The 13394-nt window shown below is 37.0% G+C and overlaps 1 protein-coding gene across 1 annotated transcript; it reads right to left on the bottom strand.

The window, feature by feature from the left end:
• Positions 1-7612: 7612 nt before the first annotated feature.
• Positions 7613-10725, bottom strand: LOC149584660 (putative glutamate receptor). Its single transcript, XM_089863468.1, has 7 exons — positions 10352-10725; positions 10242-10291; positions 10079-10173; positions 9877-9992; positions 9226-9316; positions 8783-8944; positions 7613-8103 (listed from the first exon to the last, which is right to left on the bottom strand). Exons 3-7 carry the CDS (start codon positions 10130-10132, stop codon positions 7921-7923), a joined length of 606 nt encoding a protein of 201 aa, XP_089719594.1. The 5' UTR covers positions 10133-10173; positions 10242-10291; positions 10352-10725; the 3' UTR covers positions 7613-7920.
• Positions 10726-13394: the final 2669 nt, after the last annotated feature.

Consider the following 13394-nt stretch of genomic DNA (forward strand, 5'->3'; position numbering starts at 1 on the left):
TGACGTGGGTTTCAACCACCATAATTCATGCCAATTTAAGATATTGACGAAATATAGGTAATTTTCAAAGATATATAATTAATTATTTTCTTTGGCAGATATTTACAATATCATAAGTTAGAACGTTATAAACTAATTCGAGTACGAATTATTGTATGCATTAATTATTATTACACTTTGAAATCCCGCATACATTTACTTTAACTCGCCTCAAAATCGTAGTATATAAGGAAGTCAAATCCTATATTATAATAACAAGATAAAATCCCTATCAGCGGATCCCTTATCATTGAGACCATGCGTTTAATATTTTCTTCAAAAAATAAGATAAGACACGCCAACGGGAATAGATAACCTTATCTCGAATTGTCGTCATGAGATTACACGCCAATTTTCCCTATCAGTTCACGCCAACTCTAACATCACGTCTTTCACGCCAATTTCCCCCACCAGTCCACGCCAAGTCCGCCATCATGAGGTTTCACGCCAATTTCCCCCGCCAGTTCACGCCAAGTCCGACGTCACGCCAATTTCCCACGCCACTGGGCCAAAAGTGACACTTGGCTACTACTGGTAATGGTGTTTTACTTTTAACCAGTGAGGATTTTGTTGGGTTCAGTAATGCACGTTAATAGTGGGACTGTTCTTTAAAACATTTTGATTCCTTCGGGCATATTCCCCAATGTTCCTTTTGCATCAGAAGTTCAAAACGTATTTATTTACAAAACTTTAGACTTAGTAATATCACTTGAGATAACTCGCTTAAAAAGTTAGAAAACGGTCCCAAAAAGTAACTTCCAATTTGACATACATTAAGCCTTTACAGTTGAACTTTGAGTTAGATTACATTGCCTTTAGAAATGAAATTTAATTTGAACTACATTGCCTTTACAATTGATCTTGTATTTCGTACATATTAAAGTCTATATTTCTGGGTTGAAATTCGTTTTTTTACAGCCTAGTGTAATTAACGTACTTTAGCCTAATACGCTAGCATGGCTTAATGGCGCATATCTTTTTCATATCAACTTTAGAATAGAATCAATTATCACAGTCGATTGTTCGTATTGAATCGTTGCGTTTTTTGTCTTTTACTTCATTATTTATAACGCTTAAATATAAAGCAATTGTAATTTGTAAAATGTTGCATACACAGGAAATATAAGACTCAAAGATGTATTTTTTTGGTTTCCGAAAGTGTTTTATTGAATCTCATTTTCAATTCAAGATAATGCAATACATATATTAGGTGGTACAACATTGATTGGGTGAAGTATTCGAAGATAGAAAATCGAAAACTATTTATATTACATTTTAACTGTTCATGTTTTAGATTTTTCTGATTGAGGATTAATACACATAAAATGTTTTTTTTCCACAATGACGGTCAATAAGCGCCGGATTAAAGGGGGGAGGGAGCCCCCGGCCGCAGGGCTTGTTGGGGGCGCATTGAGTTCAACTATTCCCCCCTAGCAACATTTGCTGTTCCATTTTTTCGGCTTAAGGGGGCGCATACTATTCGGCCCCCGGGTGCAAAATTGCTTAATCCGGCCCTGCGGTCAATTGTAACTGGTTCGCGCAGTCACAATGTTTTAATCATCAATTATATCACTATCTTTTGGAATAATCTTTTTCGTTTTTCTACGACTGTTCCACGCGCTGCCCTACATCTTTCCACTTTCAGCGAAAAAAGACCTGAAACGTAACCACTAAACAATACCATTAGTGTTGTGTACAAGTTACTTAGGTGTATATAGACGGCTGATTCTGTGAATTCATTCTCCATTCGTTGCATTTTAACTGGCCACATCATTTCTTCTTGCCACCAAAGAATACAACCACTTTCGCGCATGGAAATGATACTATTAGAAAATCAAATTTAAGAAATTTCAGTGGATAAATGGATGGATTATGGATAGAAGAAAGAGGCCAAAAGGAAACAGGAGTTCAGCAAAGTGGAAGTAGCATCATGGCATTTTGTTATTTGCTTCACGGGCCACTAAACTAGTGTAGTGGCCCGAGTTTGCATCCAGGATTTATGGACTTCGAAAGCAAGATAAGTTTTCGACCCCAGAGAGCCTATGGATATATTCCCATTGAACAGAAATCCCACTCGCTAGAATTCCCAATCGATAGAAATCCCATTAGGGCAAACTTTAGCAACAGGCACAAATCCCATTAGGGCAAACTTTAGCAACAGGCACAAATCCCATTAGGGAAAACTTTAGCAACAGGTCAAAATCTCATTAGGACAATTTTCAATAACAGATAGATATCCCATTAAGATGAAACATTCCAATGAACAGAAATTCATTTGGACTAAACGTCCCAAAGGACAGAAACCAGATTTGTTTTATTAGTTTTGAATTGCGATTCGGAAACACCACAGTACCTCCAATTGAAACTCATTCGGCCCCTAGTAATGTGTAAAAATAACAATTACGATTCAACAAACATTGGGTGTGGTTAGGTTTGCTTAAAGACAAAAAACCACGTTAAATGATGCGTCATTAAATGTTCATTTAAAAAGTAATTTAGTTACAATGTTATAATTTATAAATATATTATGTTTGTCAATTTAGTATGAAATCATTCCATTATCATTTGGGCAGGGTTATGAACTAAAACAAAATTTCAAATCACATTTGCGGAAACCCCATTTACTAATAAGTTGGCACCTTTCCAAAAAATTGGTGTAATAATTAGTTGCCACTTTTACAAAAAATACTGTCCTTAATAGAGCTACCACTTTTTCCAAAATATTGGCTCAATAATTAACTTGAGATTGTATATATGAATTTCTTTTGACCATCTCCCGGCTGACGTATAGCCTAACTTTTAACAATTTTTTCTAAACTAATCGTGTTCTAGTTTTATTTGAATCCTTGTAAAAAATAGCGATTAAATTAATCTTAGGGGAAGAGAGTTTGGGTTAGGTTTGCTAGATAAAAAAATATCGTCAATGCAGACTGATAGGTTTTTACGTTTTCGAAATATTAACCCTAATAATTTGTTGCCTCGGTTTCCAAAACAGCCTAAATAATTCGTTGACACGTTTTACAAAAACATAAACTCAAAAAATTCATTTTCATCGTTTCCAAAAATATTGCCTCGAATAACTGGTTGCCACCGTAACCGTTTCCAGATTATTGGCAATAATAATTAGTTGACACCTTTTGCAAAATCTATGCCCCAATAATATTACTTTGACCTTGTTAATTTGCCCTTGCCCCTTCAAAGTGAGCCTCCTTGGGATACATTGAACTTTGTTTTAAAGTTTTGGCTTCGTGCTAGTTTTGCTCTTCGGTTCAATGGTAATTTAGTTTCTTTTCATTGGGAAAAGCCATTTTTGTTACTTTTTTCATTGAGACACATTAGTTTTTTCATTTCGGTCGAATGGGATTTCTACTCTTTGGGATTCTATCCAAAGAGACACGAGCAAACTGTGGGAAAGGAAAAGTGTTTCCTAGAGCTCGGCATTTTCTATCCATTATCCATAAATTAGTGGAAAACCGAAAAGTTGTGGATATAATACGATTTAACACGAAAGTTCTGCGGATAATTTTCGAGTATGGATAAAGATAAAATGACGTGGGTGGATAATGCCGAGCTCTTTTTCTGTCCAAGTAGCTTATATAAAAAAGAAATTATAATTACACTCTGTTGAAGGATTCTTTACAAGTAAAATATTTCCTGAAGCCGATAGCTATTCTAATGGAAGCTAATGGCTCTCCAACAGCACGAATTAAAGATTCCGGGAAACCCTTTTGATAAAGTATACGAGTCATTCTCAACTTCGGATAAACAGTCGTAATAATCTTATTCTTAATATCCGAGAGATCTGTTTGTCTTGGCGGTCGAACATCACTATCTCTCCGGAATAAGGCGCCGTACGGATAAGATGGCTGCTCGTAATGGTTACCATCAGTAATGTTTTCGACAAAAAACTTATGTTATTTTAAGGAAAAGTTTAGATAACATAACATTTTGCCTTGCTAGAAGGGTCTTTTTCTAAATATAAAGGAAAAATATTAAAACAAATAAATGATCTCTTGTTACATTATAATTATCACTTAATTACACTTAGTGTGAACTACAACGTCGCTATTCGTTGCTGAGAGACGTAAGGTGTAAGAGGTTTGGTTTAGCAGACGCCACTAAACCAATGGCGGTGCAGTTTGCTAGTTTTTAAGAATAATTATTTTGTAATAAGAGACCATTTATTTTATTAAATATTTTCCCTCTTATATTTAGAAAAAGTCCGCTCTTGCGAGGTAAAATGTTATGTTACCCGAACTTTTTCTTTTAATATTGCTTACGATTCCTTGGATAAAATTGTATAAACCATGATGTTCGGGTATAAAAAATTTCATCGAACCACTTTTGAAAATATCTGAGAGTTCATCTAGTGAATCGATGTTGCCATTGATAGAAATTCCTGCCGATGCTGTGAGCGCGTCACCGTAGTGAATAGTTATTAAAGTACAAAATAATAGCCAAGATGAGATAATCAGAGCAGATGACGTCTGGGAACAATTCACATCAACACCTGTTAAATAATACGCCCCAATTTAGAGTAGATTATCCTGATACGACAATATAACTCTTTAATAAAGCGCTCGGAGCCGTTACATAAAATTCGCAAAATTTCAATGGCTGTGAATCAGGGTTCGAAAAAACCCGGGTTTTATTAAAAAAAAGCCAGCCCACCGGGCTTTATTGCGTTTTGTTTTTTATCTTAAAGGGAGGGTGAAGTGGAAAATAAAGTGATTTTTTATCGACTCTTCTACTAATTATGAGAAAATTCTGCATAGTGGAACATCCAGGAAATATCTCCGAATGATTTTAAAATTCAAATTAAGTTCAGATTTTATGGATAATTTAAAATAAGGACCTCCGACCAATCGCGTAACGCCCGGTCTTCCTGTTAACAAAATTTCACGCTGTATATCCCGCACCACGATATCAAATCGCGAGCAACATTTATCAAATCTCGCGTTAAATTTCATTCGGCATGGAGCGTGCCACGAGAATTTTATTAACAAGAAGGCAAGGCGTTATGAGATTGGTCGGAGGCCCTTATTTCAAATTATCCCTAAAATTTGATCCTCATTTGAATTTTGTAATCATTCGTAGAAGGAATGTATTGAGGGCTTGGAATGGCTAAGGGGGCTCTCGTTGTACACTTGATGGTGGAAACATAAGGCGAGTCCTTTTTGTTTTTTAGAAGTGTAGCTCCTCCCCCTACGTCTGTTTAGCTGTCTACCGAAGGCGAAAAATGTCATGACTCGCTAAAAAAGGCAGGGCAGAAGTGACCTTTTAGATTTTTACCTCTCCGAGTGACGTATGTCACGGAGAGGTTCTAATTTCGACGTGTCTGTCTGTCTGTCTGTCTGTTCGTTGTTACACCCACGTGACCGCGTTCGCAGTTTCCAAATCGGAGCAAACGTGTGTTCAATTTCCAGACCGCATTTACAGACCCGGAAATTGTATTCCACTTACAGGCTATTACTCCATTATCTGTCTAACAACTCTGTTCATTTGTCCACCCCACATGGACACCAGTCTGAACTTACTGGCTTCTAAACACTACCATCTTCTAGTCTTTCGCCCATTCCACATGGACACCAGTCTGTACTTACTGGCTTCTAATCACCACCGTCATCTGCTCTATGTCCATTCCACATGGACACCAGTCTGTACACCTGGCTTCTAACACCACCATCTTCTGGTCTTTGTTTTTGTCCATCCCACATGGACACCAGTCTGTACACCTGGCTTCTAACACCACCATCTTCTGGTCTTTGTTTTTGTCCATCCCACATGGACACCAGTCTGTACACCTGGCTTCTAACACCACCATCTTCTGGTCTTTGTTTTTGTCCATCCCACATGGACACCAGTCTGTACACCTGGCTTCTAACACCACCATCATCCTTAAGGTTAAGACATACGCGGCGATCGGCTAGGGTTACGAGAAACGTCTAGCCTTCCAATGGAGGGGTCTTCCTCCAAGGTTCACGCAATTGCGATGTTCTTATCTACATCTGCGATTCGAATCCTTTATATACTACCTATTTTTGTAAGGCGAAACAACAGTCATATCCTTCAATTCAAAGGTCAATATTAGTCAAGTCTCTCAAGGTTGTTTAATTATTCTTTTTTAAAACGATGTAACGCTCAATAAGGCGAACAACTAACGAAGAAAATATTAAATATTAATTATATTTATTTTAATATTTAAGATAATCTCTTTTCTCAATTCAAAATTAATACGGAAAGAGTTAAAAAGCAGTCCATTTTTTTGTCTGTGTGTGTCTGTCCGTTGTCACACTAGTGCGCCGAGTTAGCAGTTCGCTTTGTTATGATGTGTTAAGAAATCCTACAGAACCTTAATATTTACTTTTTCCATAATATAAAGTGAATATGTGGAAATCTTTTTCGTAATTACGATGCATTTAGTACTTTTGTAGCTTTAAAGCTCTGTTTCATTTTGATATTCCAGCGATGTTTTTTAATATTATTATTTGAAATGGCTGTTTATATATTACTTAAGCTATACTACATCTGTATATAGAATAATCCTTGGTTTAGTTATTTCACGAAGAAATCTATGGCCTGGTTTCTTTTGGGTAAATCAAGTTTGATCCGCAATAGGCTTAGTGAACCAAAGAGTAAATAATTGAGACCTGAGGTGGAGTAAACTTTGGGTTTTGATTATCGTGTCTGTAATGAAGGGACATTAACGGTTCAGAGTGAGCCGAAAATTAAATACACGTTTAAATAATCATATTTAGATATTATAATAGAAGAAAGCATCATGGTAGCAATTAGATCAGTGAAAGGGCTAATCGTTATCAGGTTAGTGATATGCATCAGAGAATAAAATTTAACATAGAACTTATATATTCTTTGAAAGTAATGATTTGAAACCTAGGATTAGCGGATGATTATATATTTTGACAATGTAGAGAAAACTATTCATTGACTTATGCCTCGTTAGACAAAACAAAGCGAAGAAATTTTGCTCTAGTATTTCATTATTGAGTCGTATACTAGTCTTTTCCCCGACTCGGAGAGGTATTATTTTGGTTTTCCCAACTTGTTAACGTTAAATGCGCTGATTCGCCGCGTTTGCTTTCATATTCGATTCTCTCAGCCTAGGCAGAGGACCTAGGGTAGAGGGTTGAAAATTATAGCAAACAAGTTTTTTGGCAGCCAATGAATGAATGAAAATAATTTAAGTGGTAAATATGATTTTTACGACAGGCTATGACGTCACTAACGTAAATTAAGCCACGCCAGTTGTTTCCAAGATCATTTCACGCCGATTAGGATTTTACCTTAGCCATTCCAACCCCTCCATACATGCCTGTTCGTAGATATTTCCTGGATGTATCACTATGCAGAATGGCCTTATAATATGTAGTAGAACTGATTAAAAATCACTTCATTGTCCACTTCACCCTCCCTTTAAGCAGTTACGTGCATTGTAGAAATTTTCATTCAAAAGTCATTGCTTAGTAAATGAAAATCTCAAAATGTTTCATAAAACACATATAAATATTATTAAATAATACTTTTGAAGTTGAAACAACAACTATCTTTTAATTGAAATTTCTCTGGCATTCAAATTCATCAAAATTGAAGATTTTAGAGATGGTTTTATTAAGTGGCTTATTTATGGTGGGTAAAACCTAATAAAACCGAGGGTTTCTTTGTACTGGGTATTTTTAATTTTAAATACTCTGAAAGGCGGAGAAATCTCCAAATCGAAAGAGCTCAAAATGTTTCCGAGCTTTTTCACTGGACTCTCGAAAGGAAAACACGACCGATTCTTTTAAAATGAAGTTTAATTTAAACGAGTATAGAGAAAGATTCATATACAAGTAATAAACTCGTCATGTTAGTTTAGACCCACTATAGTTGAAAGGTCCAAAATAGCTCTACTTCGCAATAAGCGTGAAATTCGTTCAGGGACGAATGCTTGTACTTGCTTTGTCTTAATCCAGTTGCAAAAAACGACATAAAGGGAATGTTGTGCCGAAAAACCAGAAGGACTGCATAAATGAACAATGTAATCGCAACCAGCAGAATCCATACCTGCGTAAACGTGTAATGCAGATACTGTAGATGAGTTTAAGTTAAGTCTAGCTAAAGCAATGTTAGGACTGTTCACGAGCCGAGCTGAGCGAGCTTTCTAAAAGCTCGGCTCGGCTCGAAAAAGATCGAGCAGAACCGAGCTGGCTCGGTTAACATATATGTTTATCAAAATTGCCACTACTAACGTAAGACTTGAAAACGACTAAAAATGCTATCCCATGTTTAGGAATGTAGTGGTTCAGTAAAATCCACTCGGTAAAATGTCTCGAAATCGTTATAGGCTAAAGGCCAGAGAAAGCTTTATTTCATGTAAAAATACAACGGAACGCTATTTGTGGAGAGAAGAAAGACTAAAAGAAAAGCACTATTTCAGTGACTAAGCTCGCGAGTCGTAGTGGCTCGATCCCTAACGGCTCGGCTCGACCTTAAAAAAGCTAGCCCGTTAATTAATCGAGCCGCCAAAGTGTCGGCTCGGCTCAAACTCGACTCGCTCGTCATGAGCCCGAGCTGGCTCGAGCTCGTGAACAGTCCTACTCCTCTATCTATTCATTATCCACAGAGTTAAGATAATAATACAATTTAACGCCTGGTTAATTTTCCAGTATGAGTAAAGATAAAAAATGTGGCTAATGAATAGGAAATATCGAATTGCATGAATAGTATTACGAGCTTTACTCACATTATTCTGAAAAGGAGATAGAAAAAAGACACGTTGCGTTCTGACAAGTTCGTTGACGCCAACAAAGAAGTTGAGGGTGTCAATGAGGTAAGATTCGCTGAAATCTATCACTGTTCTTCTAGAGTTTGTTTCCATCAGAGCTGATAGTGCAAAATCGGCTTCCTATAGAAAATTTACTACGTTACACTAGGTTTCAGCCTTATAGACCGTTCCTATTATGCCATACAGCAACCAGCAAAGGGTATGGGCGGCCATATTTGGTAGGCTAGTTTCCTCGCTCTTAGAAGCACCGAAAGCAGCAGTGTGAGTCGACTAACCTCCGCGTGTAGCGAACGTGAGGCGTTGCCTCATGCCGCGAGGGAACTACCCTAATATGGTGGCTTCTGCCTGTACGTTCTATTTGGTAAATTCATTGACTTGCATTTCATTTCGGATGAACTTACTTGACTGTGGAGACGACCCACAACTCCAGTCCATGAATAATTAGATAGTCGAGTGCCGTATTTTCCTTGTCTTGACTGATGTAGATTGTATCTAGAGAGCAAAATATGTTTAAATTTTAAGAATTTTTTTACTGAATTAATTTTGGCAATATTCATTGATTGAAGGGATACTCTCAATGTTTTCCGACTAGTACAAGATGAGGGCAGTTTTAGGTAAAAAATGTGCCTAAAATTATGTGTGCCAAAACAAGTGGATACTAAAAGCTTGACACAATTGTTATGCATCTCATTATGTAAGGGATTTATCAAATCGCGGGGTATGTATAATTTTAGATGATGAAATTAACGTTATATTAAATCATACGTTTATAAGATCTGTTCCATAAGTGTGACATTACCTATGCTTCGTAATGCTAGAGACTTATAGCTCGAGCTAGCTGGAGAACAAGCGAGAATTGACAACACTTGGTTAATTGCAGTCCATTTACCTATTTAGTCTGCACTAAGCGTTTTACAGCGCCTCACCAGGCGTCGCTTTACCCGGAATCTATGACGTTTCACTTATATCACTTCATTACAATCTCTCAGTAACCAGTGACAAACTTAGGGAACATATCCTATGAGGTAGGAACTTATGATAGGTGTCCTTACGAAAAGTTGAGTGCAGAAGACAGTGTCCTTAACAGTTTCCATTCAAGTCCTTCTAATTGGTATTCTTTTCTTCCATCGACTAAGGTGGTAATTCCGGCAACATCAAGTAGAGCCGTCTATGGAATATGTTAATCATATTTTTTATGTCTGAAATCTATCGTAGCAACTATATGGTTTGATAAATTATCGAAAACTATCACACCTGCATGAAAGTTATATTAAACCTATTTCCGCAGCATCTTTGGTCAGAAAGCATCTTTGATTTTGCTTGGTATTTTATTGTTTCCAGACGAGCTACTGAGAAACCATGTGTGCTAGAGATTGGAAATAAAATTAAATCGAAAGTTTCTGCTGAAATATCTTACACGAATGTCTTTATTTTATGAAGAAAATAGCCGTTCCGTTAAATTTAAATCTAAAAATAAAAATAAAAAAATTAAAAACTGACTTAAAATTACTTTGAAGAGATAAATACCTTTTATATAATAAAAATAAGTTTAGATTTCCGGAATAATCGTTTATAAATTTTAGATAATTATAAGTGAAATATTTGTCGTTTTTATCGATAAAATGAAAAAAAAATCCAAGTTGGCAAACCAAAGTCAACTTCTCCGAGTCGAGACAAAATTAAGAGGTTTTTTTGAAATAAATAAATATAATTGATATTAATTATTTTAATCTTCAGTAAGTTACGTTGATATTAGCTAAGTCGTTTTAAGAAACGTTATTCCTAAAATAATTTTAAACATAGCTATTGTTTACGTTTGAATTCTGTCAGAAATATATGACTTTACACGAAGTTCACTTCAATAATGGTTAGTATCGTGGACATCATCTATGAAGAGAAAACCCGAAAAAAAACTTTGCAAGAGTGAAGAGGCGTGAAGAGAAAAATTTTTCCTCTCGAGAGAGAACTGTGATAAATGGCCACTGCCAAGATAATCTGACGTTTCCTAGAAACGGCGAGATTCAACTATATTTCGCGCAAGTGAGAAGCCGCTGCATAAGATACAACCATGATACGATTGTAAGAAAAGCACAATTTTCTCACTACGCGACGCTAGTGTTTTTATTTTCACCTCTCTGCCTCGCTGTTCGGGAGGAACGGTACCGTTTCTAGCCTGTAAAAATACTTCATAGATGATGGCCGGCGCGAGGTAGGGAGAAGTGAACTTCGTGTAAAGTCTACTGATTCTATCGTATACCTCTTGAAGAATTTTTGGAAATTGAGGGTATATAAGGCTATTGATTTACAGTAACATAAAAGAAAAAGCGGAATTGCGTGAACCATTGGTGAAAGCCCTGCCAATCCTAACAAGGATGATGGAGTAGAAGACGTCATCTTCACTCGGAGAGGGAAAAATTCTTTCTTTATATAATAAATAATGTCACTGCACATAAAAACAGTTGAGATTTCGTATCGTATCAAAAATCTAAAGCTAATTATTTACAATTGGCCATCGGCCCTCCCGAGACAGGGACCGCGTCCTAGCCGCTGCCAAGCTGATGTTGACACTGACGGTAGAGTGACAATCGCCCCACCGTTCTGAAATTCAACCTCTACGGTATCAGCTCACTCGACAGTCCTCTCGCGCCAATCGTGGGAAAGGCCAAACTGTGGCAACGCGAAAAAGTATTGATGAGCTTACCTTCTTTCAGAACTGGCTGGTTAAGACGTGAATGACACTCAGCACATCGTTATGTACATTTGTTTAAGTAGAAATAGTGCTAAATAAAAGTGCACTTCGCTAGAATAAGAGACTTTGTCCTAAACCGACGCCTTAAATTCCTAAACGTCACGAGTAACCATGTATGAACAAGCCCTTAGGAACTATTGTTTGAACATAATGCCACGAGATTTCCTTCAACATGACTTAAACATTTCTTGTACAAATTTTAACTCTAAAATAATAATTCAAAGCGCGAAAAAATGTTCGCGGAGAGATATTTTTCAACCTTTCGGCGTGTTTCCATGGACATTTCGATTTCTCGCTACCACATGTGAGATTTCTCACGCTATAATTATTTTGCTCAACAATATTAGAAATTAACTCATAATTATGCATGGGGTGCCAATGGGTTTTCTTAGCTTACTTCTCATAATCTGCCAAGACACCATAAGTTCATAAGATTTCTTTCATATGTTTTCACTGGTTACTGAGAGTTTGTCATGAAGTGAAATAGGGGAAACGTCATAGATTCTCGTAAAACGACCCCTGGTGAGGCGCTGTCAAAGGCTTAGTACAGGGACAGATGGACTGCTAAACCGAGTGTAGTCAATTCTCGCTTGTCGTTCTCGAATTAGCTCTCAGTAAGTTCTTAGCATTACGAAGTCATATCTTATAAACTTATGAGATACAGAGGCTCAACTTCAACGAATACCAGCTGTCAACCTTACTCTAGCGTTGTTTGCTAATGTATGTTTTTCTACATTGCTAAAGTTTTCAAAATTGCCTCGTAAATATACAGTGTGGACGAGATCAGAACAACACCGCTATTTGTGGACAATACCCATAAGTGCCAAATGTGACGTCACTATACTAAATTATAGACCCCAAATACAGGTGGTAAATAAATTCGTTTTGAATTGCAGATTTTAATGTATGCAAATGAGAAGGTACAAAAATAATATTGGGGATATGCCTGAATGCAACGAAATGTTTTAAAGCAAAGTCCTACGATTAGCCTTAAAACGTAGTCCTCTAACTACAACCTCCAATATACTTAGTAAACACCTCAACGTTAATGTTTGATGTGTCTACCATCGTGGTGGTCTTGCAATACATTTGCAAGCATTTGAGGAATGATTCCCTTTATTGTGGCTCGAATGCAATCTCTGAAGTCTTCTCTAGTTATTGGCCCTGTTTCGTATACTTGACCCCATATGAAGAGATCAAGTGGGGTAATTTCAGGAGATCTTGCTGGCCACGGATTTGGTCCACCTCTACCAATCCAACGGTTAGGAAGATGGTCTTTCAACCACTGACGAATATAGACCGTCCATTGTGGTGGTTCTCCATCCTGCTGAAACCACAGGTTCCGAATCACTTTTAACGGCAAATCGTCTATGGCATTAGTAAACTCATGACGCAGGAAGTCCATGTAAGTGTCTCTAGTTATGATCTCATCGAAGAAGAAGGGTCCGATAATTCTGTTTCCATAAACGCAAAGCCAAACCTTTATCCTCAATCGAATTTCTTGGTAATGGTGTTTTAACCAGTGAGGATTTTGTTGGGTTCAGTAATGTACGTTAAAAGTGGGACTTATCTTTAAAACATTTTGATTCCTTCGGGCATATTCTCCAATATTCCTTTTGCACCTTCTCATTTGCATACAATAAAATCTGAAGTTCAAAACGTATTTATTTATACCCTGTATTAGGGGGCTTTAATTTAGTATAGTGACGTCATCCGTTGTCAGTATTGGGGGTTGTCGACAAAGGAAGTTATTGGTCTGATCTCGTCCACACTGTAGGTTTGCCAAGGCTTTCTTTCTGGGCGACTCGTACGCTCACTTAA

Source organism: Phalangium opilio, unplaced genomic scaffold (assembly GCF_054372755.1).
Source record: "Phalangium opilio isolate 3A_F unplaced genomic scaffold, DU_Popi_V2 ptg001170l_1, whole genome shotgun sequence".
Taxonomy (NCBI): Eukaryota; Metazoa; Arthropoda; class Arachnida; order Opiliones; family Phalangiidae; genus Phalangium; species Phalangium opilio.

Coding starts and splice junctions, on each gene's coding strand:
- LOC149584660 (XM_089863468.1), bottom strand. CDS start 10,132: ATGCTTTCTGACCAAAGATGCTGCGGAAATAGGTTTAATATAACTTTC. Junction 9,993..10,078: donor TTAATATAACTTTCATGCAG/GTGTGATAGTTT, acceptor CATATTCCATAG/ACGGCTCTACTTGATGTTGC. Junction 8,104..8,782: donor TATCTCCTTTTCAGAATAAT/GTGAGTAAAGCT, acceptor ACGTTTACGCAG/GTATGGATTCTGCTGGTTGC.